Source organism: Colletotrichum lupini, chromosome 8 (assembly GCF_023278565.1).
Source record: "Colletotrichum lupini chromosome 8, complete sequence".
NCBI classification, from domain to species: domain Eukaryota; kingdom Fungi; phylum Ascomycota; class Sordariomycetes; order Glomerellales; family Glomerellaceae; genus Colletotrichum; species Colletotrichum lupini.
In genome coordinates, this window is record NC_064681.1 from 2636126 (window position 1) to 2664035 (window position 27910).

General features: G+C 49.4%; 8 protein-coding genes across 8 annotated transcripts; 3 read left to right on the forward strand and 5 right to left on the reverse strand.

The window, feature by feature from the left end:
- Positions 1 to 146: 146 nt before the first annotated feature.
- On the reverse strand, positions 147 to 1037 carry CLUP02_15290 (uncharacterized protein; the record flags this gene model as incomplete). The annotated part of the gene is made up of 4 exons (XM_049294214.1): positions 147 to 327; positions 393 to 593; positions 707 to 812; positions 869 to 1037. The coding sequence occupies 4 exons, from the start codon at positions 1035 to 1037 to the stop codon at positions 147 to 149; spliced, it is 657 nt and encodes a 218-aa protein (XP_049151360.1).
- A 3291-nt stretch (positions 1038 to 4328) lies between these two features.
- CLUP02_15291 (uncharacterized protein) lies at positions 4329 to 6599 on the forward strand (the record flags this gene model as incomplete). Its single annotated transcript, XM_049294215.1, has 7 exons — positions 4329 to 4377; positions 4667 to 5360; positions 5410 to 5485; positions 5535 to 6025; positions 6083 to 6339; positions 6393 to 6474; positions 6530 to 6599. The coding sequence occupies 7 exons, from the start codon at positions 4329 to 4331 to the stop codon at positions 6597 to 6599; spliced, it is 1719 nt and encodes a 572-aa protein (XP_049151361.1).
- A 1585-nt stretch (positions 6600 to 8184) lies between these two features.
- Positions 8185 to 9529, reverse strand: CLUP02_15292 (initiation factor 2 subunit family protein; the record flags this gene model as incomplete). Its single annotated transcript, XM_049294216.1, has 4 exons — positions 8185 to 8286; positions 8364 to 9234; positions 9292 to 9358; positions 9451 to 9529. 4 exons carry the CDS (start codon positions 9527 to 9529, stop codon positions 8185 to 8187), a joined length of 1119 nt encoding a protein of 372 aa, XP_049151362.1.
- A 4605-nt stretch (positions 9530 to 14134) lies between these two features.
- Positions 14135 to 15013, forward strand: CLUP02_15293 (uncharacterized protein; the record flags this gene model as incomplete). The annotated part of the gene is made up of 1 exon (XM_049294217.1): positions 14135 to 15013. The coding sequence occupies one exon, from the start codon at positions 14135 to 14137 to the stop codon at positions 15011 to 15013; it is 879 nt and encodes a 292-aa protein (XP_049151363.1).
- Positions 15014 to 15598: 585 nt separating this feature from the next.
- Positions 15599 to 17337, reverse strand: CLUP02_15294 (uncharacterized protein; the record flags this gene model as incomplete). The annotated part of the gene is made up of 5 exons (XM_049294218.1): positions 15599 to 16605; positions 16663 to 16847; positions 16901 to 17070; positions 17196 to 17205; positions 17243 to 17337. The coding sequence occupies 5 exons, from the start codon at positions 17335 to 17337 to the stop codon at positions 15599 to 15601; spliced, it is 1467 nt and encodes a 488-aa protein (XP_049151364.1).
- Positions 17338 to 17445: 108 nt separating this feature from the next.
- CLUP02_15295 (radical SAM superfamily protein) lies at positions 17446 to 18624 on the reverse strand (the record flags this gene model as incomplete). The annotated part of the gene is made up of 2 exons (XM_049294219.1): positions 17446 to 18236; positions 18330 to 18624. 2 exons carry the CDS (start codon positions 18622 to 18624, stop codon positions 17446 to 17448), a joined length of 1086 nt encoding a protein of 361 aa, XP_049151365.1.
- Positions 18625 to 20336: 1712 nt separating this feature from the next.
- Positions 20337 to 22633, forward strand: CLUP02_15296 (GMC oxidoreductase; the record flags this gene model as incomplete). The annotated part of the gene is made up of 6 exons (XM_049294220.1): positions 20337 to 20520; positions 20587 to 20879; positions 20951 to 21397; positions 21468 to 21681; positions 21747 to 21833; positions 21888 to 22633. The coding sequence occupies 6 exons, from the start codon at positions 20337 to 20339 to the stop codon at positions 22631 to 22633; spliced, it is 1971 nt and encodes a 656-aa protein (XP_049151366.1).
- A 925-nt stretch (positions 22634 to 23558) lies between these two features.
- CLUP02_15297 (ATPase) lies at positions 23559 to 27887 on the reverse strand (the record flags this gene model as incomplete). The annotated part of the gene is made up of 4 exons (XM_049294221.1): positions 23559 to 24015; positions 24083 to 26342; positions 27115 to 27655; positions 27837 to 27887. 4 exons carry the CDS (start codon positions 27885 to 27887, stop codon positions 23559 to 23561), a joined length of 3309 nt encoding a protein of 1102 aa, XP_049151367.1.
- Positions 27888 to 27910: the final 23 nt, after the last annotated feature.

Here is a 27910-nt window from a genome sequence, read left to right on the forward strand (position 1 = left end):
GAAGATAACTCCTTCCAGGAAACATTTGACGACTGGTGATTCTCAAGCTTTGAACGTCCCGCTGTCGACATCGGTGCTACTTTTCCAAGTAGATAGAGTTTTCTTAGTCTAGCAGGAAGGGTATCGTGCATCCAGGCAAGTACTTCTCAGGAAGCCGCGGGGTTGATCGGCCATTCCTTCCTTCGGCACATGTGGCTTTTGGTACTGCCGTAGACGTAAACTTTTTCTCCGTCCGGTTCGGATGCAGATTGCGAAAGTCTTACAAACTCTTCACTACACCTAAGATTATCAATCGGCCAGTAGGGGGTTTGACGGCTTATTTGCTGACTACCACAGAGGTGAGTCATTTGTGCTGTTTGTATCCATGTATATGACAAATGTATAGTGCTTACTCGTCTTTGTTGTTCCTAGGTTTCCACTCTCCACGATGGCGAAAACGAGAACGACGGCGTAGCCTCACAGCATAGGTAGATGGCGATGGTATCGGAACGACGTCCGTCCCGATGGCCCCACGAATATCTACTGATGCGGACCGCGGTTCCTTATCTATCTCGGAGAACTCAGGAACCTCCTCGATTGGCCCCGGCGCCCACCTGGGACTACCTTGTCACTACTCAAACCGGCCGAGCGATCTTCAGAGACAACTGATAGATAAGCTTATCAATCTGGGGAAGATCAAGCTGCTCCTCGCCGTTGGGACGTTCACCCCAGCACCAATGTCACGGGAACTTTCCCATCTGTAGCCTTATGCAAGGCACAAGTATTCCAGCTGGTTCGCTCGAACTCGAGATTGCCGAGCAATGTCAATCTGGCTGTCAAACAAAGGCAGATGTCGATGCTCGCCCATCTCGCTCTACCTAAACTTGACCGAGCTTCACCGAAGGTATCTGGGACCCCCCCACGGCGCGCACACCGGTACCGGGCCGGATTGTCTTGACCATGCCGGCCACAGGCCCTTGTACAGATGCATATTGGCGCAAGAATCCTCGGCCATATACGATCCTCAATATCCCCGACGATGATCCCATGTCCAACATTGTCAGCATTCCTCGGGAAATACGGCAACGCGACAAAATCCTCCGTGGGCTGTTTCGGACCACAAAGCCTACTGGGGTTGGCAGACGGGAAGAGAAGCTGCACGGAGGTAACACCGACACGCAACAGCTTCCCCGCACTCGTGGACGGAAATCATGTCATGCATAAATCGCGCTTTACTGTCGAGCTTCCCTTTCGTCGCCTTGACTTTTGCCTTGCAGTATGGCATTGTCATAAATTGCGCTTTGCAACGGGGACAGTAGATCGGCACGCCCTTTGGGTAACTCAATTGGAACGGTACCTGATTTACCCCGCCCTCATGTGGAATCTTTGGCTTTTCTTTGGGTGCCAGTCACAGCATCAATAACTCCAAAGTATTATGGGAAGGTTAGCTGGGAGCCAGCACTTTTGCTGCCATGTCCCGCCAGAGGAGACATGACGTCGACATATCCTCACCCACACGCAGTATGACCCATTGTTGTTGGCAGGATTGGTCATCTGGGTGGGCTGAGGCTCACCAAGACGTATCGTGTAAGTGTCGGAACCTCTTCTGGCCCCTCCCTCTATGTACTTGGTCTCACCCCCACAGGCTTCAGGGAGGTTTGCAGCTAACCTGGGCCGGGGTTGCAGCCTTTGTGCCGATCTGGAAGCCCAGGCCAACAAGCGCTCCTCGTCTTTGGTGGCTCTTGGGACACCAGTTCGCACCGTGACACCCACTCATGGTAGCTAGTCACGTTAGTGTAGGCGACCTCGCCAACCGATGGAGAGCTTCTCAAGAGCTTCGGAAGAGCTTCGAAGAGCTGTGGCAACTCTGGAGTTGCAACTAAACTGGCAGATTTTCTCACTTCTGTAGCCAGCTTCACTACTGCTCTCCAAGCGCCGAATTACTCCGAATTCTGATGTTTCTCACGAGTCTCAAACTCGCGAATGAGGGCTGGCCTGGCTCGAATTGGATGCTGCGCGTTTGGTTTGTTGGAGACACCCGAAAAGCTCGTTCTGGAAGCTGCGAGGATGGCCTTAGCCGCGGGGAAGTTTGTATCGAGCATGCAAAGCAACCTTCCCGACACCCCTGATAATTGCGGTTTCGAGCCTCGCCAAGATGCCGCACAACTTTCTTTTTTTTCGCCAGATGTTTTTCGACCAGACAACAAATGCCAAATAAAGGTCTCTTGAAGCTTACCCTTTCCCGCGCAGTAGGGCGCAACAACGGCCGCTTCCAATACTCAAGGTACCGCAACTATGTCGAATCCGGTGATCCGCGTCAAGCTCCAGCAATAGTAGCGTGGCTGCCCCCTCGGTGGGGCGTGGGATACGCCTCAGATGACGTCCGCTGATTTGCTCAACTGCAAACCTCTCCCACTCTCTGTCAAGGATGAAGCTGTCACGCTCCTCTTCTATCTGCACGTTATGACCAAAGGAATTGCACTGACTGGTACAAGGTCCACGGAACCGGAATACCTTTAGTGTACTTCCGAACGCAGTCCTTAATGTGTTGCCGTCTCACCTGATCCCATTCTGGCGCTCAGTACCCCGATCGTACACATGCTCACGCTGGCCACCAACATCCCCAAAATACTTCTCAGCTCCGTCAAGTAGCTGCACTGTAGACCAGAATGGCAAACCATGGCACGCCGAGTCACCAATTGTACGTCTGACAATCCACACTCAGCATTTGGTGCACGTCTCGAACATGCCCTATTGCTAGCATGGCAACACCAACGTGTACCGTCGTATGCTTGCCGGCGTCTCCGCCGGTCTGGGAGAACCCAAGTAACTTTGCTGTGGCCCCTATAAGGTAAAGGTACTCGTCCGTTCTTCTCGTCTCGAAAGCATAGGTTGCCTTGCACATGCTACTTTCAACATTCTTCATATAACCTTGACCTTTGTTCCTCTCTCTTGTATCCGGCCTGTATTCAACACTCAAGCCATTGTCTTTCCGTAAACCCAATTACTTGTCACGATGGGTTCTCTTGCCGTCTCTCAGGACAGCGTTTCCCACGCCAGTATCAAGGCGAATAAGCAGCTGGCAGTACAACCCGTGGGCAAACATGGCCTTGACATCATCGATATTCGACGCGTTGCGGTTGAAACAAACTTGAAGGACGACATCATTTCCATGTGGAACCCCACAAACGGACCCCGGAGGCTGCCGACCCTGCTTCTCTACAATGAACGGGGCCTGCAATTGTTTGAGGATGTAAGTGCTGATCGAGTGCTCCTCAGCTCAGCCACATCTTGCGTGATCAACGCTAACAACTACCCTAGATCACATATCTGGAAGAGTACTACCTGACCAACAACGAAATCGAGGTTCTTGAGAAAAACTCAAAAGAGATCGCTCAGAATATCTCACCCGATTCTATGGTCATTGAGTTGGGAAGTGGGTCAGTGAATACTTGCTGAATGATGACTCGAACGAGATGATTCTGACCTTTTCTTGAAGCAATCTTCGTAAAGTTTGTTTGTTGCTGCAAGCTTTCGAGGACGCCGGCAAGAACATTGATTACTACGCACTCGACCTCTCTCGAGAGGAATTGGAACGCACGCTTGCTCAAGTTCCTGATTTTCATCACGTCAAATGCCATGGTCTTTTGGGAACCTATGATGATGGCCGGGAATGGCTGAAACAGCCATCCAACCTGGCACGCACCAAGTGCATCTTGAGCTTGGGTTCCAGCATAGGTAGGAGAAACTGGATCTTCGATTCTCAACTCTAGGCATGTTTCTGAGTTCTTGTGTAGGAAATTTCGAGCGCGATGATGCGGCCGGTTTCCTCAAGCACTTCAGCGACGTTCTGACGCAGTCGGACAAGTTGCTGATAGGGCTTGACGGATGCTGCGATCCTTCCAAGGTTTAGTGAGTTTGAATTCCCCATATATCTGGTCTACAGCTAGCTGATCTCAGACACAGCCATGGTTACAATGGTAATTGCGCTGCCTCGTAAAGCTCACTAAGTCCATGTACTAACACCTAGAATCCTAAGACCAGAAAGGAGTAACGCATGCGTAGGTGTATCATGAACCGCTGTTTGAGCCGCATTGACTGACCTCTGCAGGTTCATCCTCAACGGACTCGCCAACGCCAATGAGATCTTAGGAGAAGAGGCCTTCAAGCTCAAAGACTGGGAGGTCATCGGTGAGTATGTGTACGATGACGAAGGAGGACGTCACCAAGCTTTCTATTCGCCCGTTCGAGACACATACGTTCTTGGAGCACTCGTAAGGCAACACGAGCGCATCCAAGTTGAGCAGAGTCTGAAATACTCTCAACTGGGAGCCCAGAATCTGTGGAACATGGCAGGCTTGGTCGAGACGAACTGTTGGACAAAAGGAACCGAGCATGGTGAGTGGAATCTTTCCCTCGCATAAGAAACCGAGTGATCAAGGCCGATGGTGGCCACCCTTCGTGAGAATGGTTCTGCACCCCATAAGCCTCCCCCACGTTTGGCCGGCTACGTGGATCCAATTGCCCAAAAAGGCATTGTGCAGTCTCCGGATCGTAAGATGATGGATCTCACTGGTCCCGATGCGATCATCTGACCGAGTTTCAATCATTCTATATCTTGCAGCGAAAATCACTCGCATCTTGGCTGGAAGCCCAATCTTCATTTCCGGAGCTGACTTGATCATAGGAATCCACATGATTTCGAAGAGGAAAATGCCCTTCAGTCGTCTCCCCGAACTTTACGCTTCTTCGCCCTGTCCTACTCTGGACGATTGGCAGGCGTTGTGGGCGGCATGGGATGCTGTTACACAGGAAATGCTCCCAAGAGAGGAGTTGCTGGATCAACCCATCAAGCTTCGCAATGCTTGCATCTTCTACCTTGGGCATATCCCCGGGTTCCTAGACATTCAGTTGTGCAAAACTACAAGGACGCCTCCGACTGAGCCAGCCCACTTTCAGCCAATGTTCGAGCGGGGCATCGACCCTGATGTCGATAATCCGGAGCAATGCCACTCTCATTCCGAAATCCCTGATGAATGGCCTGCAGTGGAAGAAATTCTTCAGTACCAGCAACGTGTACGATCCAGGCTACTTGACCAGTACAAGAATGGAATCAATAACATCCCCAGAGCTGCTGCTCAAGGGATCTGGGTGGGATTTGAGCACGAGATCATGCACATGGAGACGCTCCTTTATATGATGCTCCAGAGCGACAAGACTGTCCCTCCTCCTGATGTTCTGCGCCCGGACTTCAAGCGCTTGGCCAATAAAGCTCGCCGGTCCCGGGTATCCAACCAGTGGCACGATGTACCTGCTCAGTCTATTGTTGTAGGCATGGACGAGCCTGATCTTGACGCTGGCGTCAACGGGTACTTTGGCTGGTAAGCAACGATTCTCTGAAACGTATATTCACAACTCACGTGGTACTAGGGACAATGAAAGACCTGCAAGGAAGACCAATGTTCATGCGTTCCAGGCACAAGGACGACCAATCACAAATGAGGAGGTGAGTGACAAGATATTCTGCGAGATCAGTTCAAGGCTGACTAGAATAGTATGCGCAATACATGTTTGAAAACCACATCAAAAAGGTCCCTGCATCATGGGCCGATGTTCAAGCTGCAGAGTCCGATTCTGACACGGTCCTGGACGCGAATGGACAAACATTTCTTACCAATGGAAATACAAATGGCCATGTCAACGGGGTCAACGGGCATGCCAACGGTCACGTCAATGGCCACACAAACGGTCATGTCAATGGCACTACAAATGGACATGTGAATGGACACCAGAACGGGGATAGTGTCGTCCCCGATTCATTCCTTGACGGCATTGCAGTTCGCACGGTTTATGGCTTGGTTCCGCTGAAATATGCTCTAGACTGGCCCATCTTCGCATCTTTCGATGAACTCTCTGGATGTGCAGCATGGATGGGAGGCCGAATCCCGACATTTGAGGAGGCTCGAAGCATCTACACTTACGTTCATAACTCGAAGAAGATGGAAGCTGAGCGTACGCTGGGCAGGACGGTACCAGCAGTCAACGGGTAAGTTGAATATTTAGCTGATCTCAATGATCCCAGAGGCTGACGTCCCTACTTTAGCCACCTGTCGAATGATGGAGTCGAGGAAACACCACCAAAGAAGAAGTCGCTTGAGGCCGCGGAGGTTCGATCGGAGCTATTCGCGGACCTCGATGGTGCCAATGTCGGCTTGCAGCATTGGCACCCGGTTCCCGTGACGGCCGACGGCGGTCGCCTCGCGGGACAGGGTGAGCTCGGCGGTGTCTGGGAGTGGACCAGCACGCCCCTTGCTCGTCATGAGGGGTTCGAGCCTATGCCTCTATACCCTCAGTACACGGGTAAGACACTTGCATTTCCCGAGAGTGATAATCTTGCTAACGATGAGCTGTAGCCGACTTCTTCGATGGCAAGCACAACATCGTGCTTGGAGGATCGTGGTCAACGCATCCCCGCATCGCCGGCCGAAGATCATTGTAAGTCGACTACTGTGTAGGCGATGTCTTGGTACAATGTGCTGATAATTTGTAGTGTCAACTGGTATCAACGAAACTACCCCTTTGCCTGGTGTGGCGCAAGACTCGTCAGGGATATCAAATAAGCAGTTGCCTTCTTTTCATTTTGCTGGTTTTCATCGACTAATGTAGTATTACCTCTCTTAATCACACCCCTTCTGGTAAAGGCTATCAGTCCAACACTGCTTTCGCCACGAGAACGACTCAACTTCGTTCGCACCATTCCCTTGGCATTTGCCCAAAAAGCTTGAGTATTTGTTGGTCTTGTCTCATCTTGCTAGGAGCATTATTGGGGGAAACGAAAAAAGGAATCAAGGGGCATCCACACGGGTTTTCCATCTCTAGGTGTATCGTGTTTCTTACTTTGGGTTTCTTATGGGTGGCCTGGCTATCGTTTCTTCGATTTGAAATTGGGCATCGTGAAACGTTTTCACTGTACTACTACTTTTCGCCAAACCAGGCGACTTCCGCCGACTTGAGCGGGATATCATCAATCAAGATTCACATTCGCTAAAAAAAAAGCCTTACCAGAGCCTACGTTGGCTGACCGCGACGATGGTCTTTGCCACTGCTGAGTACTGACGATCCAAGATGCCGCTCACGAGCTCCCGCATCCTCGGTTCTCGGGTACCTTACCTACCTCGCAAGTTACGTATCGTTTTTCGGGAACAAGAACGAGGTGCCGAACATCCATCCATCCAATATCCATTCATCCATCCATCCCCGCCTTTTCCAACCCGACCCCGGACCATTAAAAAAAAGTTCCTGCAAACCCCTTGGTCGGGCGTACTGCGTATGCATGTCATACTGCGCGCGTGGACAGTTCCCACATTGGAAATTGTGACGTCAAGAGGCCGTGGGGGTCGGTCGGTCGGTTTCCCCTCCCTTTGGTCTTTTTCACCTTCTTGGACCTTCCCCGTCTCTTGTTGTATTATGGGGTAGTAGCTATCACGGACAAATTACGAGTGCAGGGCGAAGACACCTGAGGAGAAGGGAAGGGGAGGGGAGGGGGAAGGGTTGCCTTGCCCGCCCGCCTCATCGTGAGGCCGTTCGTGCGCAGTGCGTCTGGTAAGGTGAGGTAAGGTACCTTGGGTACGGTGCGAGGCGTCCGCCTCGCAGGAGTCTTGGTTGCATATTCTCGTATATCTGAGCAGGTCATTTGGTGAGCGTTCATTCCGTGTACACTGCACGTATGCGCTGTGAACACAGGTAGCAGAGAATGATTGGAATTTTGAACCTTTTGTTTCTTCCTTACTCTATTTCGAGTTATAAAAAGGGCATTTCTTGCCGACAAGTCCCTCCCGTCCCGTGATCAGCAGGACAGTTTCTCCGGCAAGGCGCCTGCATCTATTCAAGTGATAGGTACCTTATACCTGCCCGATTCACGGTCATACTACCTGCCGCTGTAAAGAGCATTTTTTACCAAGCGGCCATGATCGGTCAATTCCCTTACCATGCGCCTGGCCATCGGACTCTGGCATTGAGACGCCGCTCTCTATCGCCGGCGAGACTTCTCTTCGTCTCCACAATCCGGACCCCGGCATGTCTGCGGCCGGCCCCAAGTGGGCATCAAGGCCCACGTTCTCATCATTTGCGATCGTGGAGAGTCTCCGAATTTTGAAACATTTGAAAATCCTAGGCGGGTATATATGTGTTGTTTTGTAGGGGGAGTCAACCGTTCAAGCTACCATAGATGTCGAGGAGCTGCTCAAACACGTAGCTGGGAAGCTTGACACCATTTTCTGTCACGAGGTTGGAAATGAAATCAGGGGGCTTAGGACAATTTTGTCAGCAATTATGATCAAGTCTGAAAATGAGGAATGTGGGATTGTGGGTGTGATAAAACTCACAGTGTAGTCTACCGCATCCTCAGGCTGCTCGCTGGCACCGTCCGTCCGGAAGTCCAAGACGTGCTGCTGGAAACCGAGATCCCGCTGGTCCAGAGGCACCTTGCGCACAAACTTGTGGGACTCGGCGGCAACGTAGAAGGGCAGACCGGCCTGCTTTGCCAGCTTGGCGATCTGATAGGTGCCCATCCGCGAGATGATACCGCCGTTCTGCGTGACGGCCTCGGCGCCGACAAAGACCATGTGGACCTGGCGCAGCAAGCCGAGGACGTGGGCGACGGCGGGCTCGGCGATCTCGGCGACGGGAATGCCCTTGTCGCGGAGCTCCTTGACCACGCGGTCCGACTCGGCGGGGCGGTGCTCGTCGCGGACGTAGACGACCTTGAAGCGGACACCGCCGTCGCCGGACTGGTCTGCGGCGCGGAAGAGCAGGTCGGAGACGGCGCGGGAGGCACCGTGGGTGAGAACGACCTTGCCGTCGCGGACGAAGCGCCAGCCGGCGTCGGCGATGCGGTCGCGGGCGGCGATGGCGCGGGAGGCGAAGAGGCGGCCGTTGCGGAGGAGGTGGGTGCGGACGGCTTCGAAGGACTGGTAGGGGGAGGGGGCGGCGGCGGCCGAGGCGGATGCGTTTGCGCCTTCTTGCTGCTTAAGCGAGGAGACGAGGTACTGCAGGAAGAGGTCGGTGCCGGCCTGGAGGGGAACGGGGTTGTTGACGGATGCGTGGAGGGTGTTTGAGGCGCGCTTGACGAGGTCGAGGGTCTCGAAGACGGTGGTTGTGCCCGAGGCGTTGAGGAGGGCGATGAGGGCCTCGATGGCGGCGACGGGTTTTGTCAGGTCTGGGTCCTCGAGGAGGGAGTGATATGTTGAGACGATGCTGTAGGGGAAGAGGGGTTAGCCTTGAAATGGACGTTGAGAGTGGGTTGTGCCGTACTCGATGGCATCACTTGTCTTGATACGGATAGGGATGTCGGTGGAGGACTTTTGGCCGTCGCCAGCTGCTGTAAAGTCACGTTGTCAGTATTGGGTTCCTTTAACGTGACACGTTTGAACGCAAGTAGATTGTCAGGCAGAGAGAAAGGGGGTAGCGCACGTGTCAGGTCGCCGGTGGCCATGGTGATGTATGTGAAGAAGGATTCGATTCGGAAGATGGGCAAGGCCCTGCGCAGCATGCAACTCGTGCGCTGGTTTCGGTATCGTCAGTGCTGCTGACAGCGGTCGCCGAGAAGATTGTAGGATATCGGTAGTGTGGTTAGAGGGGAATTGGTGCGAAGTTGGTGGTGGGCCGTTGAGTTGAGAGTCGCGATGGCGGGGTTTGGTGTTGAAGCTCTGGGAAATTTTGGGCAAAAGGCAGTGACTCAATTCCCACGGGCCACGAGTGACCGAATGGAGCTTGCCGTTGCGCCCACGCCCAAAGGGATTGATGGCTCTGATTTGGCGGGGTAATTAGGAGGGGCTCTTCTTAGGTTCACAACCGGAAGCTCCGATATGGATCTACCTAATGCCACACGTCATCTACACGCATCTCGCAAGTACCCACCTATCTACTCCGGGGCCTCCCAAGTCGCCCTCCGAGCCCGTACGCAAGGTGCAAGCCTCCGTCTAGGCCCCCCGTCGGTCCAGGGTCCCTACAACACCACAGAAATAGCGGTCTCATCGCCCTGTATCGTCGAGTACGGCTATTCCGCACCCACACGAAGGCTATCCCGCACCCATACTAGGCCCGCTCGGGGAAATAGTAGGTAGAATTAGGTAGTAGCTATATTAAGTAGCTCTAGCTAATTCTAGCGGCTAGGTTACTTATATATTAACCTAAGTAACGTAATTATATAATTATTATAGTACTTTTCTATTAACTATATTAGGATATTTTTATATTAATTTAATTACCTAATTCCTACTTTTTTATATTTTCCTTAAGCTTTTTTTAATAAATTTAATAAATAATTCGATTAACGACTTTTTTATAAGGGTTCGGCTATATTAATAAGACCTTAGTTATAAAATAAATAAGTTAAAGTTAAAAAAGCGGTAAAACGGCTCCCTATTCTACTTAGATCTCGTATATAAATATAATAATTAGCTACGGTAATTAGTAATTAAATAATAATAAATAATAATATTAAAAACGGGCTACTTATAGAGGGCTCGTATATATTAATACCCTAACTTATAAAATAAGTATAGAATAAGTATAATATATAATAAGTATAATATATAATAAGTATAATATATAATAAGTATAATTATAAATTATTAATAATAGAATCGTACTCGTTAAGCTAGGTCTTTTATAAGCTAAGTTAATAAGAGTTTAGTAAAAAGACGGTTAGGGTTATAATAAAGTTATTATTAATAACTAAAAAACTTACTTTTATTTATATTACTACTTAAATCCATAATTCTATAAGTATACTCGTTAAATAGCGCGACGTTAAGAATACTTAGTAAAAGCTATAATAGGATAAGTACGGCCCGCTCTTTTTGATATAAATCTTTTTATAAGTACTTAACGATAATAACAATATAATATTTTTAATAATTTACTATAGCCCTATAATAAGTAAGATCGATAACGTATTTTAAATATATATATAATACTTTAAAATATAAAAAAAGAACCCTAAATTACTTATAATAAATAATACTTATAAGGTTAGTAATTATATAATTAGAAGTTATTAAGACTTACTAAGAGAGTAAGTTAACTATTTTAATATACTACTTTTATAAATTAATAATATAACTTCTATTTATATTATATTTAACGCAGCCTTTTACTTCGTATTAAGTAAAAATATAAAAACTTTTAAATAAGTACTAAGCTAGTTAAAATTAGTATAAAAAAAAAAGAAATTCCGTAACTAAAAATAATTATTACGGACTTTAATAATACGCTAAAAAAGGGAATAAGGGTAGTATTTCTAGATATACTATAATAAATCTATTTTTAGTATATTTTTAAAAATATAATATTAAATATTAAATAGAAATAGGATAGTATATATAAAAAGGAATCCGTAGCTATTTAGAATTCTTACGAAGCTACTTTCTAACTTTATATATTAGTATTAAAAAATTTATTACTTAGCACTAGAATTAATCCTTAAAATAAGGTACTAAAGTAATTAAAAAGCTCTAGTTAGCTTAATTGTATTAATATAAATTTAGTAAATCTTTAGGAATTAATTAACTAAGTAAAGATTACGAAAAGTAAGGATCTTATAGCTAGCTCGCTAAGTTAATTTTTAACTTACGAATTACTTTAACTAACATAGCCCGTTAATAACGATTATTTATTTTTAATTAATTTACTAATTCTATTACCTCTACGGCCCTTAATTATACTAATTTTATTATTAAATTCGTATAAATAAACGCTTAATAAATTTCTTAAGGCTTAGTATACGTACGTTTATACTAGGACTAAAGAAGATTTTAACTATTACTAAGCTATATTTTATAAAATCTTCGATTTTACGTAGCTACGAATAGTCTCGTATTTCGAGGTTATTTATTTACTTTTTTATAAATAATTTTATACTTATTACGTTAGTTACTTATAAAATTACGGTTTTAAAGTTACGTTATGTATAGAGTTTACTTATTATAAGTTAAAGTTGTACTTACGTAATCGGCTCTCTAACTTCTATAGTTTTTAACTTATTATTGTTAAAATAGTTTATATAAAAGAAGTACGATTTAAAAAGGAAGTAAGTAAATAAAAATATTATATTAAAATAGGCTATAGTAATATACCTATAATAAGGAATCTTTTATTAATAATCTCTTTTTAGGTACTTAATTAAATCTAGTATTAATTACGTATTATTAAAAAGGTCTTTTATAACTAATCTCGTACGAAGTACCTACCTCCCTATACTAATACCTTTTTAAGCTAATAGGGCCTATTATACTACTATAACTTCCTCGACTATTTAAAGTTAAGTAACCCGGCTTAGTTACTTATAAAAAATAATATTAACTACTACTAATAATTAAATTAGGATCTAGTACGTTAGTATTAATCCTTTTACTAAAAAAACGTTAACTAACCTTTTTTACCTTATTCTAGCTTATAATTATTACTCTCCGTAAAGTAACCCGTAAAGCTAACTTAAAAATAATTAAGTTACGTATTAATTATTAATAATTTACCCCGATTATTACTAACGATAATTGTTACGAAGGTAACTTTGTTTACCTTATTATTCGCCTTATTATCAATATTACGTAAGCAAACTATATACTATATTAATCTACGATTTCTATAGATTATTATAGGTATTGATTATGTAAGCAATACTGCTTATATAAGCTTACGTGAGCAATGGAAAGTACTGGAAGGTAACTAAATAATCTGGAATTTACTTAAGGCGGAATTACGTACTACGATTACGCATTCACTTATGTATACGCTTATTAATTATATCATAATTAATAAGCAATAGAATATTCTAGTAGGAGGTTTTTATACCTATATATAGGCGTGTATTTACCTACTTAGACCTTTCGTTAAGCAAGCAACTTCTTATATAGTAATTCAACTATATTACTCTCTTTATTACAAAAACCTCTTTTATATACGCTTATTTCCCCTATATTCATATATTCTTACTTCTATATGAATATTTACTTTCTATATTCTTTATAAGAATATCCCGCATTACCTCGTTAAAGCTATACGTACTAGAATAATACCCTTTATAATAAGCCTACTATACCCTTTTAGGGTTAGAATATTATTTTTAGCTTATATAATAATTCTATTTTAAGAGAGCCCTCTGCTTTTAAATACGACCTATTATTACGTTATTAAAATATTACCCCTACCCCTACGCTAGCCCCTACGTAGCTATAAAAAAAGTAAAAAACCGCTACTAAAGCCGCTAATAAGTAATTAGTTAATATATTATAAAATACTATTACTTTTATTATTAATACCTAATTTAACTTATAGCTTAGTAAGTTAATTACTAAAATAATAAGACTTTAATAGCCTTAACTACTATTATAATACTCTTTTTAGTAATCTTACTACCCTTATAACGTACCCTTTTTATTAAATTAATAATAATACTACTACTTCGTAGCTTTATTAATACTTTTATTATAGCCGTAATTAAGATAATTAGGCTAATAGTATAATAAGTAATAAGAGGGTAGTTAGTAAAATTAGCTTAGCCCGAGCCTAGGTAAGTAATAGTAGTAATTTTAGTATTATAATAGTTAATTCGGTAGATAATTATATATTAAGTAATCGTAAACTCGTAATTATTAACGTAGTAATTTCTATAGTAGTATTGCTATTAAAATGCATATTAAGGCTGTGCTGCCCCAGTTTTTACTAAATATGGCCTAGTATAGGTGCGGGATAGCCTTCGTGTGGGTGCGGAATAGCCGTACTCGTATCGTCACCGTCACCCTGAAAGCATCCCACTACCGACAGCGGGGTCCCCTCTACTCCCGAAACACTGACACCACCCAATGCCCAGCTAATCAAGCTCCCGTCCTTGTAAGCCTTCATCTCCCCCCCTCCCCTGAATACAAGCAAGCAATTCAACCCCGTTTTCTCTTCCCTCTGCTTTCTTTTCTCCATCATGAAGCTTCTTCTACCTCTACAAGACCGAGACACCCGTAGAAGCTCCCAAGCACATCCTCTTACCCCTCCCTGACAGTACTTGAAGCTATATTCCTCTCCGTCAACATAACCTCCACCACCAACACCTCATCTACAACTCCATCACAGTTGTTCAGCACACAAAGAACACAACACAATGGAACAACTCGATCCCACAACAGGCAACCCCCTCCCAGCCGACGCTATCCAGCGCATCCTCTTCATCGCCTCCGGCGCCCACGTCTACAACATCCCGCCCCTCACCTCGAACAAGGGCTACACCGCCGCCGGCTGGACCGACCGCCAAATCTTCACCGCGCGCCTCCGCGTTCTCGAAACAGCCTGGGAGACCGCCGCCGCCGCCCGCCCTACTCCAGTAGGCGTAGGCTCCGCCGTCGTCCCCGTGGCCCCCGGCGCACCCGCAGGCATAACCTCGAAAGAGAACCACATCAAGGTCGACATCGTCCTCGAGGACCCCTCCAACGGCCAGCTCTTCGCCGCCGCGCCCTACACCTCCATCAACGCCGTCGAGCCTGTGCTCGACTCGTCGCGCTTCTTCGCGGTGCGCGTCATGGACGGGCAGGGCCGGAAGGCGGTGCTGGGCGTCGGCTTCGAGGAGCGCAGCGAGGCGTTCGACTTCGGCGTCGCGCTGCAGGAGGCGCAGAAGAGTTTGGGTTTGCTCGACGCCAGCCACGCCAAGCAGGCTGCTGAGAATAGCAAGCGCGCCGAGGAGGAGAAGAACAAGGATTACAGTCTCAAGGAGGGCGAGACCATCACCATCAACTTTGGCGGGTCAAAGATTGGGCGCCGGGCGAGGACCGAGTCCGGGTCCGAGATCCCCGGCGGAGGAGCGGGAGGGTTGCAGGGGTTCTCTCTTCCGCCGCCGCCGAGCGCGCCCAAGAGCAGCGGTGGTGCTGGTAGCTTCGGATTGCCGCCGCCTCCGAGCGCTGCCAATATCCGAGATAAGAAGAGGGAGAACAGGAAATCCGCACAAGACCTGGGTTTCGACGACGGCCAGTTTGGAGAGTTTGCGTAAGGGGCTGGCTGGCTGCCGCGGAGTGTCTGTCACGCACGAGCTGAACGAATGCTACGAGGTAGCTTCGCTTTCATAGTTGGCAACAAAAGAGGAAAAATAACAAAAGCTCAGCCCCCTACAAGAGGAGGCTTACGAAAGATCCGAGCTACACCTCATGCGAAATGAGGCTCGGATTTTTACAAGAGAAAGCCGGGACTCGAACCCGGGACCCATGGAAGCGGGGCAATTCAGACGAGGACATTCCCCGCCACGCCATGGGCCTTGGTGACAGTATCAAACAAATTTGTTTGTTATAGAGGCATGGTGGCAGGTGGTTGGCGGTGAATGAGTGAGACTGGATGCGTTGGTGACGGTTGTGGTATATTCATGGCCAGGAATAAACACAAAACTCTAAAAAGAGGCATGTCGAGGAGTTTGGAGGCGGCCCTTATTTGATGATTATAGTAAAAAAGATTCCCTACCCTGCTTTATTGCAATTACCATCTATCTGCCTACTCCCCGGATGAGACATGAGAACACTAAAAGCACACGCAGGCTGGGCTCATCTACTTGCGCCTGTCTGCCGTACAACCATGCTTCGGGTAGTTAGTTCTGATAGACCTGCGATACTGGCTCGTTCTCCTTTTCGCCTGGTCTGCGTAGCCCCTCAACCCCTGGCCAGAGGCTTTTCAACGAGGGTAGACTACTTCTTCTGCCCGATATCGGAGTTTCAATCTCCTGGCTTGATTCCTGGTCCTGGCCTTTGATACCATCCTGCCGCGAATCCCCCGCCCTCAACCCATAAACAAATTGTAAGCCATGATTCCCCAAGTTTTCCGCAAGAACCTCAGGATGTTGACCAAAATCGGCCCATGATCCAGCTGGCCTTGTATCATACACCTCATACCAATGCTCTCCAAAGCGAGGAGCCGCTACGTCCCACGTGTTGTATACCGGATGACATTCCGCGGGAAAGAATACCGGGGAGGCCGCGTTCAGTGGCGTCGGTATCATCGATGTTACATCGGACGGTGTTGTAGCATAAGCGGAAGCACTGGGTGAATCGACGGACCACCATGCGTATCTTCTCTCGTAGAGTTCGTGTTGTATCTGCATCCAGGTCTCGCGGCTCTGAAGCTCCACGTAGATATCGCCGAGCCGCAGGAGAATGATCTTCTTTTGTGCCGTGGCATCGACGATCTTGCTCTTGAGCAGAGCTATCTTCTTTCTTGCCTTGCGGCGCTCGTCAGAGGGCAACCCACTGTCAACATTCTCCTGGAGGATCGACAGCCTTCGCATGAGGTTGATCTCGCGTTCGCCCTGTTTGCTCAATGAATCCATCAGATATGCCTTTTCCATGTATAATTGTTCGAAAGAAAGCGGTGATGCTGCAGTAGACCATCCAGAATCCGGTTCGGTGGTCGTGTTGACACTGGCTCTTGGATTCGGGCGACCGAGTCTCAGGGCGGCCAGGAGTGGTGATGGTACTGCCGGAGTACAAAGTATTCGTGATCCTCTGAGGCATAACAGGTCTGGGGAGTTGGTCGAGGCCGAGTCATCGGACGATGTTGTAGAATCTTGATTCTTGATGTTGGAAGGAACGAAGACTGGAGCTTCGACATGCTGATTCATGATGAGGGGCAAAGACAAACAACGGTACTAGTGTCGACAAGATTGTCCCTCGAGAGAGAAAAGTTGGTCCTGTTCGATCAGATATAGGCTATAACCGATGAGAGTCGACTCCGACTGTGTCCCGATCTGGCAAATTCGAGACAAAGGGTAGGTTAGGGGTTCAGAAGTATGAGGCCCCTTCGCCGCGACATCCTCATATCCGAGACCGAAAGCTCTAATCGAACTTGATGAAGCAAAGATGCAGTGAGCAAGGGAAATCCCGATTTAGCCTGGTACGTCTGAGAGAGAGCAGGCATTCGGCAAACAAGATGGCGCAGTTGAAGCTCCGGTGCGATCTGTGCTTCCAAACAATACCTGAATGCGCAGCAGATGCGGCTTGCTAATGAAGTATACATGGCAGATCTGCCCATCTGCTTGCACTTGCAAATAGATATGGGCAATTTGGCCTGTATGTTCGTCAGCCCAATAGTTCTCAAACGTAGACTTGAGGTGAATGAACGGCTTAAGAGTTACTGAAACACATTTGTGGATCTAAACATTAATATGAGGACCACACGATTATAGAGGGTACTATGCCAGCACTGATGCGATTGGTAGCAAAACAACCACGTCACTCACGTAGCTGTAGTTGTTGACGCCATCATAAAAACGGACGGGCTGTTGGCATAATCCAGACGGGCATCCCTGCTAGAGAGGTCTGGGTCGTCATACATCTGCGGCCGTCCTACCCGTGCAGGGGCATCCTACTTTCTCGAGGGAGCAAATTCAAGCCTGCCGTAAGAGCACCTACCATCGTTACTTTTGATGTAAGGGACTTCTTTTCAGATGTTGAAGCCGTCGTGCCGAGGAGGATCGCAGAACCGCCAAAGACCAGCCGCTTCCGCAGCCTTTCGGACCGAGGACACCTCGTCTCCTGATACGGCTCGGTTGATTTCGCTATAGCGGACCTCGTCGTCCTGGGTGTCGGTGCTCTTTTTGTTGCGTCTCTTAGACTTGCCAACGTGCGCGTCTGGGTGGTACTGCTCCATAATGTTGACGAAGCAATCTCTGGAAACTTCCTCTGCCAAGAACTGCATTATGCGATATCCCTCTTGTTCCTTTCCGGGCATGACAAGATGGCGAACTAGAAGGCCGCTCTTGGCGATGCCATCTCCAGTAAAGCACAGGTCACCGACCTGATTGTGCATTGCTTTGATGCTCTCGCGAGCTGTGGCGGCATAGTCGTCTGCCTTGAGCAACCGCTTGGATGTCGCCGACTCCCATACCTTGAAGTCAGGTAAATAGATGTCTACCAAGCCATCAAGTAGCTCCAAGGACGCTAACGAATCAAAGCTGGAGGTATTGTAGATGATTGGCACTCGCAGGCCCAGCTCCTTCGCATGCAATATACTGAGGACAACCTGGGGCACAACATGCTCCGGAGTGATGAGGTTGATGTTATGAACTCGGCCGATCTGCTGTAGCTTGACGTACCATTCACCCAGCTCCTCGGGTGTCAAGTCTTGACCGTTACGCTGATGTGCAATGTCATGATTTTGGCAGAATACGCAACGCAGATTGCAACCCGAGAAGAACACGGCGCCACTGCCATTGTGCCCTTGGACGCAAGGTTCTAGATCAGATTATGGTCAGTCCAAAAGATCTCGCAGAACCTCTGAGAGGTTTAGAAAAGACGTTGGATGCGATGGAGACGTTTGCCCCAGACCTTCACCAAAATGCGGAGCAATCACGTTGACCTTGGTGTCATTGCCAATCAGACACATTCCAGTCGTCTCGAAACGATTGACACCGCAAAGTCGCGGACAGAGGTTGCACTTGGAGAGATGGGCGTAGGCCTTTGATCGCTTTTTGGATTCATCGATGGAGGTCAATGCCATGTAACGGGGCGTGTAATCGTCTAGGAGGAACGGGGGCGCAAGGTGTAGGTAGCGGCCAGCGCCCGCCGTGCTCCGGCGAAAGACGTCGTGTCTCCGTGTGATGGTTCGTCTCAACATGCTCATCTTTCAAGTTTGGAGATAACAGTCTGAGGTGTAAGGTAAACGATGGAAACATTTCTTGCGTCACAGGACGATTGGAAGGAGGAGAGGTGACATTACTTCATGTGTCGTTCTATTGGCCCAAACGCCTGAAGGTGGGTCCTCTCCCGATACTGCGAAGGAACTGCCCGTCCGCGCCGTCCTAGGTACTGTCCCTTCCGTGTAACCTCCTCGCATATCTTCCTTCCCGCGTATTTCCTTCCAAATTTGCCATCCAACCGTTGAAAATCTTCTCAAAGAAATGATCCAAACTCCTGCAAGACCTACAGACAATGCCAAAGTCCAATCCACGTTTCCGCATTGAGACAATGGTTGACTTGGCGATTTCGAAAGGCTCTAGCCATCGCCGATGTCTATCTCTCAATTTATCGTATGACAGAAGCTCGCACTTGCACCATGAGCCATGGTAACGCCCGAATATCTGGTACTGCTTTAAGGCTGATGAATCTAAGGATGGTATACAGCCATCTTCTTTTTATTTGAGAAAAAGAAGAAGCGCCTCAGCGTTGAAGCCGTGAGGGTCGTGCGTGTATGAGTATCAGCACTTCTTTCCCTAGGTTTATCTTCGCCCATCATTTCGAAGTGTAGTTTCGCCGAATCGTCTTGATCTTGAAGCTGGCCATCCAACAGGGATCTCTATTCAGCTCTACATCAGGCTCCGGCTTCCTTGATGATCGACATAAAACCACCCGAGGGGATGGCCCGACTAGATGGGCCCGTTTTTGCTTTTCAATCGATCCCCTGAGGGACTTTCCCCAGTATTGAAGCTGGATCTACGAAGATGCCGAAGATTTCAAGTGATTTCAGCTGGAGTCTTGCGCATGAAACAGTGAATGATCAGAGTCAGATATAGCAAACATCATCGACAAATTTGAAATGTCCAACAGGACGGTACGCCAAATAATTAGCCCGCCGTGAAAGCCGATGGCTTGTGACGATCGACGGTTTGATTGCGCGAGCTGAGTCAACTTCAGATGAAGGAGGGGCAGCTGTCGGAATAAGAAAGTTGAGTCTCTCTGCAAAACAGTCTTCTATGAGTCTCTACGCTGTGGAATACGGCGAAGAAGAAGGACTTGCGAGCTAGAAGACTTGCAACGCGTTCTAGTGTATTTTCAGACACATTGCTGTGGGTAAGGGAACGCCAAGAATACGAACTCGTAGGTTGAGGTGGTCTCCGCAACTCTCACTTACAACACGATCTCGTGCCACTTTGTGTCTCGCTGGACTGAGGTGCTCCAGATATCTGCGTGGAGTACTCGAGAAACATCATCAAAATGGCAGAAGAAACGAGTTTGGAAATGTAGAATGGATATAATACTTGACGGGATCGAGTCTTTTGGTGCCTAGTCATGCGCTGGTGAGTCCTCAGTGACTCCCTCCTTTCACTCTTTTCTCATTGTCCGTATACATCGTCAACACCGTCAAGGCCGGGCGACTAAGCCTTGCGTCCATTCGTTTGATCAAGACGTTCACTTGGAAGAGCTCTTTCTCACTCTCATTGATCAGAAAGCTTTTGACCTTTTTTTCTTCTTTCCTTTCGCTGATTCGTAGTCAATAACTTCCACTTCATCATCTTTTTTTTTGTGTTCATACACTTTGGAAGGGCATTTGTTCTTGAGCCCTGACGACGACGATTCTATTCTTAATATTACCCAGGGCGCGTTTCGACTTCAACCATGATGAATTCGACGTTGGCGTTGCTGCTATTCTTATCTTGGGTGTTGCTTCCCATTTCGAACGCCCTACACATCACCGACGAGACTATCGACAAGTTCCTCCTCGAAGAGTATGAGTACATCGTCGTCGGCGGTGGCCTCTCAGGCTTGGTCGTCGCCAACCGTCTGAGCGAGGATAAAAACAGTAAGTTTTTTTCTCCTTCATCGTCATTCGCGCGCGCGCGCCTTGGCAAAGCTGACCATACGCCAGCGACTGTCCTCGTGATCGAGTCTGGCGAGCTCGACGGACGGGAGAGCAGGGTCATCGCGCCCGGCTACATCGGCCTCACACCGCCCTCGCCATACGGCAAGAGCGTCACGACGGCTCCTCAGACGTTTCTCGATGGCAAGACGCGCGGGATCAGCCAGGGCAGAGTCATTGGCGGCGGTTCCGTCACGAATGGCATGTGCTGGACCAGAGGATCGGCAGCGGACTTTGATGCTTGGGAAGAGCTGGGAAATCGAGGATGGGGATGGAAGAGCCTTCTTCCCTACTTCAAGAAGGTGAGTTTGATGAGATTCACATGAAGATGACAGTGAAGGAATGAGAACTTCAAAACTGACGGAAAATACAGGTTGAGACGTATACCACAAATATTGATCAAAATACCCAGGACCGCCTCAACATTCACCCGGATATGTCGGTTCATGGCACAGAAGGACCCATCAATGTCGCTTACCCTGAATACTTCTATAACTCGTCGGGTACAGTCCTCTCATCATCCAGTCTGTTTCATTATTCTGACTTTCTCACAGATCATGTCATTCACGGGCTGTCAGAGATGGGCATCCACCTCTCGGGCGACCTTAACACGGGCGACCCGACAGGAGCCATGATGGTCCCGTCCAGCATGTCTCCTACCAACCAGACCCGCTCCGATGCAAGAACAGGTTACTTCGATCCGGCCATCTCGCGTTCGAACCTGCACGTCGTTACCGGGCAGACCGCGACGCGTCTCATTGTGGGCTTGCCCAGCTCGCTCGCCAAGGAGGGAACCCGTCGTCGAGTCATTGGGGTTGATGTACGTCATCACCCGTTCTCCTATGATGGGGTCTCGGATCCATGGCGACCTATTGACTAACTGTCTGTAGTTCTCATCTGAGCCCCTTGGCATCAACAGAACAATCACTACCAAAAGGGAGGTCATCTTGGCTGCCGGCGCGATTCAATCGCCCACGCTGCTTCAGGTTTCGGGCATTGGTCCCCGCAAAGTCTTGGAGTCATTGAATATCTCTGTACAGATCGACCTGCCAGGTGTCGGAAACAACTTTCAGGATCATCCCATGGCCCAATTTGAATTCGACTGTGAGTCCTGTCGTCATTCTTCTCACTGCCTCGCAAGATGACCATGTAGCTGACTCGAACTACAGACTCCAACTCATCCATTTTCACTTCTCGCGACCTCACCGGCGCCGCCTTCGACAATGCACTCACCACCTTTGTCACAAACCACACCGGTACGTCAATACTCTCAAAACTGCTTACACCATCATCTCTAACATTTCCAATAGGCCCTTTGACTGCTCCCTTGATCAACACAGTCGCCTTCCCAAGCCTCCAATACCACGCATCCGAATGGAAACTCCTCCTCCAGCACGCCACAAACCAATCCTCCTTCACCTTCCTCCCGCTCGACACCCCGCCAACGGTACAATCCGGCTACACCCGCCAAAAGAGCCTCGTCCTCGCCCACTTAGCCCGCCCGGACGTCGGCGCCTACGAGCTCCTCGCCGCCTCCTGGGGCCAAATGTCCATCGCCAACCAGAAGCCCCTATCTCGCGGCACCGTCTGCCCCCGCTCAGCCTCAATCTTTGACGGACCCGTGGTTGACCCTCGTTATTGCGCCGACCCTCTCGACTGCAAAATCATCCGTCTCGGCCTACAACTCATCCAACGCCTCATGCGCACGGAGGCAATGACGCCTCTCCAGCCCGTCGTGGAGGATCCGCGTTTGAACTCGACGGACGAGACGGAGCTCATGGCGGCGCTGAAGCCGCTCGTCGGCACTGAGTATCACCCCAGCGGTACGACGAGCATGATGCCGCTGGAGCTGGGCGGGGTCGTGGACGCGGAGCTGATGGTGTACGGGACGTGCAACCTGCGGGTTGTCGATGCCGGGATCATGCCGCTCGTTCCGGGGGCGCATATTCAGGCTGCTGTGTATGCTGTTGCTGAGAAGGCTGCGGATATCATCAAGACTGCTGCGGGCGGACCGGACTTGTGTCCTTTTGGTCGGCCGGAGTGGCCGCCTGTGTAAGAGGCTGGATCGTTGGAGATTGAGGATTGTGGAATGAGTGTGGTGGATCACAGCACAGGATGGCAGAGAGACTATGATTAATTGAACTTCATGATCGATTCAACGTCGATAGTAATGATGATCAGGCGGTCGATCGATCGATCATATTAACTGACTATTGGTTGATTGAAATAACCAATTGTTCCCGTGGTGACCCTGAGATATAAGCTCAAAAACCCCACCACAATGCCGCAATCACCAAGATACCTATGAAAGAGGGACAAAAAGAGTTCACCCCCCCGGTGCTGAACTGAGGGCTACATCTCTTGGTGCTCATGCTGGGATTCGAACTCGGGTACTATCGTATGCGCTAAGCCTGTCGTCGAGTAGGCTGGTTGGTGTAGATAATTGATTGTTGGCCATTAACCACTCCACCACCCAGCCAGTTTGACCTGACCCGTCGACCTAGACGGGCGCCTGCTGGCTGGTGACAGTATTGGGATTGAGGGGGTATATAAAGGTATACGCTGGGCAGGCGAGACCGGAATACTCGTGCGTCTGGCCGTACCTGCCTTACACTGACTACGCTTTGTATACCGTATACGCTCCTCAAAGCTTTGCACGCCAGCCCGAAGAGCGATCTTTCTTGCGGACACATGAGCTGTTACTTTACTTTCTTGTGGTCTTGTAGAAAACCAACGCCAAATGAAAGCTGCATGAAGGAGTGTTGAAGCCCATCATCGACGGTACAGGATTTCTACTCGGCCCTAGACGTGTCAGAGATGCAGAGTGTCGCAGATATCACTCGAATACCCGGCTCTGACGCAAAGCAAAGTACTGACGATGTGCAAGCAACCAAGACTTGAATGAATGTAGGAATCGGACTCAATTATATTCATCAAAATCCCATATCTAGTCCAAAGAAAGAGACCGCCTTGGCCCCCGCCTACAAACCCTTCATAAACTCCAGCAACGAAATCGGCTTCCTGACAGCATTATTCAATCCTTCATGGTACGTAACCCAGACCTTGTTATCACTCTTCCCGCCCTCGTGGTGATCGTGCGTCTTCTTCCTCTTGGCGTTGCCATCCATCTCGCCCAGCGGTCTTGCAGGAATCACACGCCCGAAAAAGTCCTTCTTCACGCTCGACGCGAGGATCCTCTCCTGCTCCTTGATCATGTTCTCCTTATCCGCCCGTTGTTGCTGCTGCGAAGGTGTATCCTCTGCCCCTCCCAGTGGTCCACCAACCTTGAAGCGCGCCTGGCGGGCCGCGGCTTCGCGTAAGATAATGGTCTTTTGTAGTTCCTGGTCTAGCACCTGGCGGACGGCGTATCGGGTCGGTGCTTGGCTGGAGAGTACCAGGTTCCCTGCCGTCTCGTACACCGCAAGGGCATCGAGATCACTATTTGGGACTTTGTTAGCAGAATTCCCACCAAAAAGTAGTTCACAAGAGGAGAATAGTAACTCACGGTTCCATGCGGTACACCCACTGCGGCCCCCTATTAACCAACGAATCCGTCTCGATCTTGCCCTTCTGCATCTCGATCCCGACCTCCGCCATAATCTCCGCCGCCCGCTTGACCATGATCTTCTCCGTCTCTTTCCGCACGCTAGCCGTGCTGATGCCGCTGCCGCCAATGACTACCGGCTTGACGTCCGGCGACACCATCCGGACCAAGTACGGCATGAACTCGGTCGAGATGTCTTCAGCGCTCCGGAAGGACCGCCCCAGCGTGGGCGTAAGCTGCGCCTGGATGGCCTGGAGCATGGCCCTGTTCTGCTTCTGCGCTTCAAAGGCGGCATAATCAGCTCGGGGGCCCGAGAACGGCACGGGAGGCTCGCTGTCCTCCTCTGTGGCGCCCCATTTTCTGTCGTAGCCTTTGTTGACTTGATGTCGCTTGGACGAGGCGAACAAGCTGTGGCAGGCCAAGATCGGTTGGCTCAGGTACGGCGCCAATTCCCACTCCTGACTTCCAAATGTGCGTGACGAGCAGGTGTCGAGAAAGTTCATCCAGTCGTACGCCGCATTCGGCTTCGAGAGGAACGAGTCGTCGTTAAATTCTCGGTTTGGGTACTCCAAGAAGACGTCTGTCATGACGCGCTCGACCTCTCCGCTGGTGTCAATCATGTGTCGCAACCGCTCCATTGCGTTCTTCTTGTGATACTCCGCAAAGCCCAACTGAGCCTTGGGTTGTTCGTGCTGGTTCTTGAAGTTTTGTGATGTGTCCAGGGCTTGTTTCGGAAAGCCACCGCCTTCTTGAAAGACGCGTGACACAATGTCCTTTGCACTCCCTCTCCCGAGCCCTCTAGCTCCTCCAGCGCCTTCTGTAAGGTCGTGCATCACGTTTTGGTCTAGCCATTGCCTTGTCAAGCGCTCATTGAAGCCGGCGGCAGCCCTGAAGCGCCCGGCAACCCATTCGCCAACGACCATGACTCCTCGAAGATCGCCCTCAGCTCCGCTCTCCGCGCCACGCTTTGCATCGATGCCGCTCGTCATACCCCAAGCGGCTTCACAAACCTTGCGTGCTGCGTCCTTCTCACAGGGGATGCCCTCCTTGTCGAATACGGTTTTGAGGCGTGTAACAACAGCATCGATGCCTGGCTTTCCGACATGGATTACCTCCGCCATTCCGGACTGCCGAAGAGGCCTGAGAGAGGGGTGGTAGACATCGTTGCAGATGAGAATAAGGGGGCGCAGGAGGCGAAAGTCATCCCCCTTTTTCTTTTTCTTGGAGTACGAGGAATCGGATCCGCCAGCACTATTCTTTTGATCGATGAGCACGAGGTCAATCAAAGCCTTAACGAAACCACCCTCCCCTGAAGCGCCGGATCCACCCACGACACCGTCGACCTCATCAACAATGACACAGGCCGGTTTGGCAACCTTTTGCTGTACCTCTCCATCTTTGGACTTGACGTTCTCGACAGTCTTGACACTCTCGGTCCCTAGGGACGTTCGTATCCGGTTCTTGACGACGTCTCGGCTGCGGTCGTCGCTGGCGTTGATCTCCATCACTTCGTACCCCGCTTGTCTCGCACAGACGTGAGCCAGAGTCGTCTTGCCGAGACCCGGTGGTCCCGTCAGCATGAGAATCTTCTTGTGCGGCTTCTCTTCCTCTTGGACCTGTTTCGCGCCTGGCCTTCGTACGATCGGGGCCTTCTTCGCAATGCCGGGGAATACGATTGGGTCCCACCGCTTCAGCCAGCGCAGGACCATACGATTTGTACCATCGTCACCGCAAAGATCCAGAAAGTTCTTCGCCCTGTATTTTTCGGTCCACAGGAGGGTCTTCTTTTGAGATTTGCCAATGTGTGTCGGCTCGACTGACCGCACTGGGACATCACTTTCCTTTCTCTTTGGGCGTGGTTCTGAAGCTTCGCTCTTGGCCTTGTCGATGAGCTCATTGATAGCTATGCCGTAGTATGCGCGCTTAGCTTTTCCCTCCTTTGTCTTGGACCGCGCCGCAATGATGCTTTCGTATGATGCGTTGGCTGTCGGCTTTCGTTGCTTGATTGTGGTAGTTGTCCCGTTACAGGTAGTGAGATTGAAGGTCCTCGAAGACTTGAAGATCGATGGCGTGTCCTGGAGTAATGATGATGCAAGGCTTTGAGGTCGGGCAGGAGGAGGGACATTTCGTGTAGGCGCAACTTCAACACGGTCGTTCGTCTTTTCAGGTGCTTGGGCTATCGGCTCGAGGACATCGTCGTCCGATAGGGAGGTTATGGGCGCTGGACGTTGCAAGCGGGCGCTAAAATCGAGGAGTTGTTTTTTCAGAGGAGGCTGCTGCTCATTGTTGTCGTCGGAGTCGGAATCATCGTCAAGAAGGAAACCGCTGTTGACCTTTGGCTTTGATTTCGTCGTATCAGCCGCCGGGGCCCTTGGGCGTTTCGCTGCGGGCGGTGATGGGCTGGCGGGGAATGTGACGGGTGAAGATGCGCTGGGCATTTTGGAGGAGAGCCCAACTGAGCTCGAACGGTTCAGTTCTCTTGTTTGCTAGTTGCGACGATGTTAAGTGTTGCGCTGAGTGCCTTAACTGCAGTCTGGCAGTGTGGTGTTCCTTCAGTGACAATTATTCTTGAGAGGGGAGACGCGACTCGACGCGACGACCCTGGACGCGTTAATGATTTGGTGGGGGTTCCTGGACTTGCTCCAAGCTCCTTAGTGTACCGTGCTAATTGCGAGCTTGCCAAATCAGGCACTGTCTTCACGATGAGGGAGTACCACGATCTGTAGCTTCCGCTGACTTGATAAGCTACATCCAATTGCTTGGATCATGATATGAAAGACATGCTTTATTCTTCTCTTTCATACTGATGAGTCTTTACCTCATCTCATCAAGATCCAGACTTCTATAGGAGTCTTGTGTCACGTACCTCGATCCGCAATGACGCACACTGAGGACCTGAAGCTGAGTTCAATGTGAGAGCAACTTACAGTAATTGGCCTGTGGGAACGCTCAATTCATCGTGATATGGTCGCTATTCGATATTCAGCTCTCACTCGAAGCTCCCATATCCTTCAATAATTCCCGATACGAGTCCGCTTCAGCCACCATCTCCTCCATACTCCTCGCCTTCCTCATCGCATCCTCAATCCTCGCAAACTTCCCTCCCGCCTCCGGCCTCCTCCCTAACTCCGCATCCCACAATGCGCCACCAACATTGCCATCTTCAGCAGACATCTGCTCATAAATCTCATCTCTCGGCCCTTCCCCAGCCTTGCCCGTCTCACCGGGGACGCGCGGGATGATGTGAACGTGGACGTGCGACACCGTCTGCCCCGCGTCGGCGCCGTCCTGGACCGCAATGTTAAACGATCCGGCCTCCGGCGCCGCCGGTTCTGATCTGGACGTGGCGTTGGAGAAGTAGCGACGCGCCAGCATCTTTTGGATGAGCTGTGTCGTCGTGAAGAGGTCCGTCACCTCAGCGGGCTGGAGATCCGTGAGGCGTTTGTGAGCCTGGAGGGGGCAGACGAGGACGTGTCCTGGGAGGAGGGGCTTGAGGTTGACCAGGGCGAAGGAGTGCGCCGTCTTGTAGAAGACCTGGTCTCGTGTTAGTCTATGAGTGTAGCTGTGATGCCCGAGTTCAGGTTTCTTGAAATGAAGTAGTGCCCATGTCGCATCCATAAAACGTGCCCATAGCAAGATTGCATAAGATGCCGCAAGGCCAATTTAAGATTGACGCATAACAGGATGTCATTGACTGTGATGAAATGCAACTGACCTGGCTGGTGACCTCAAACGGCCCGAAATGAATCTTATCTTGAGAGCTCATATTTCGTCGGATATCGAGGGTTT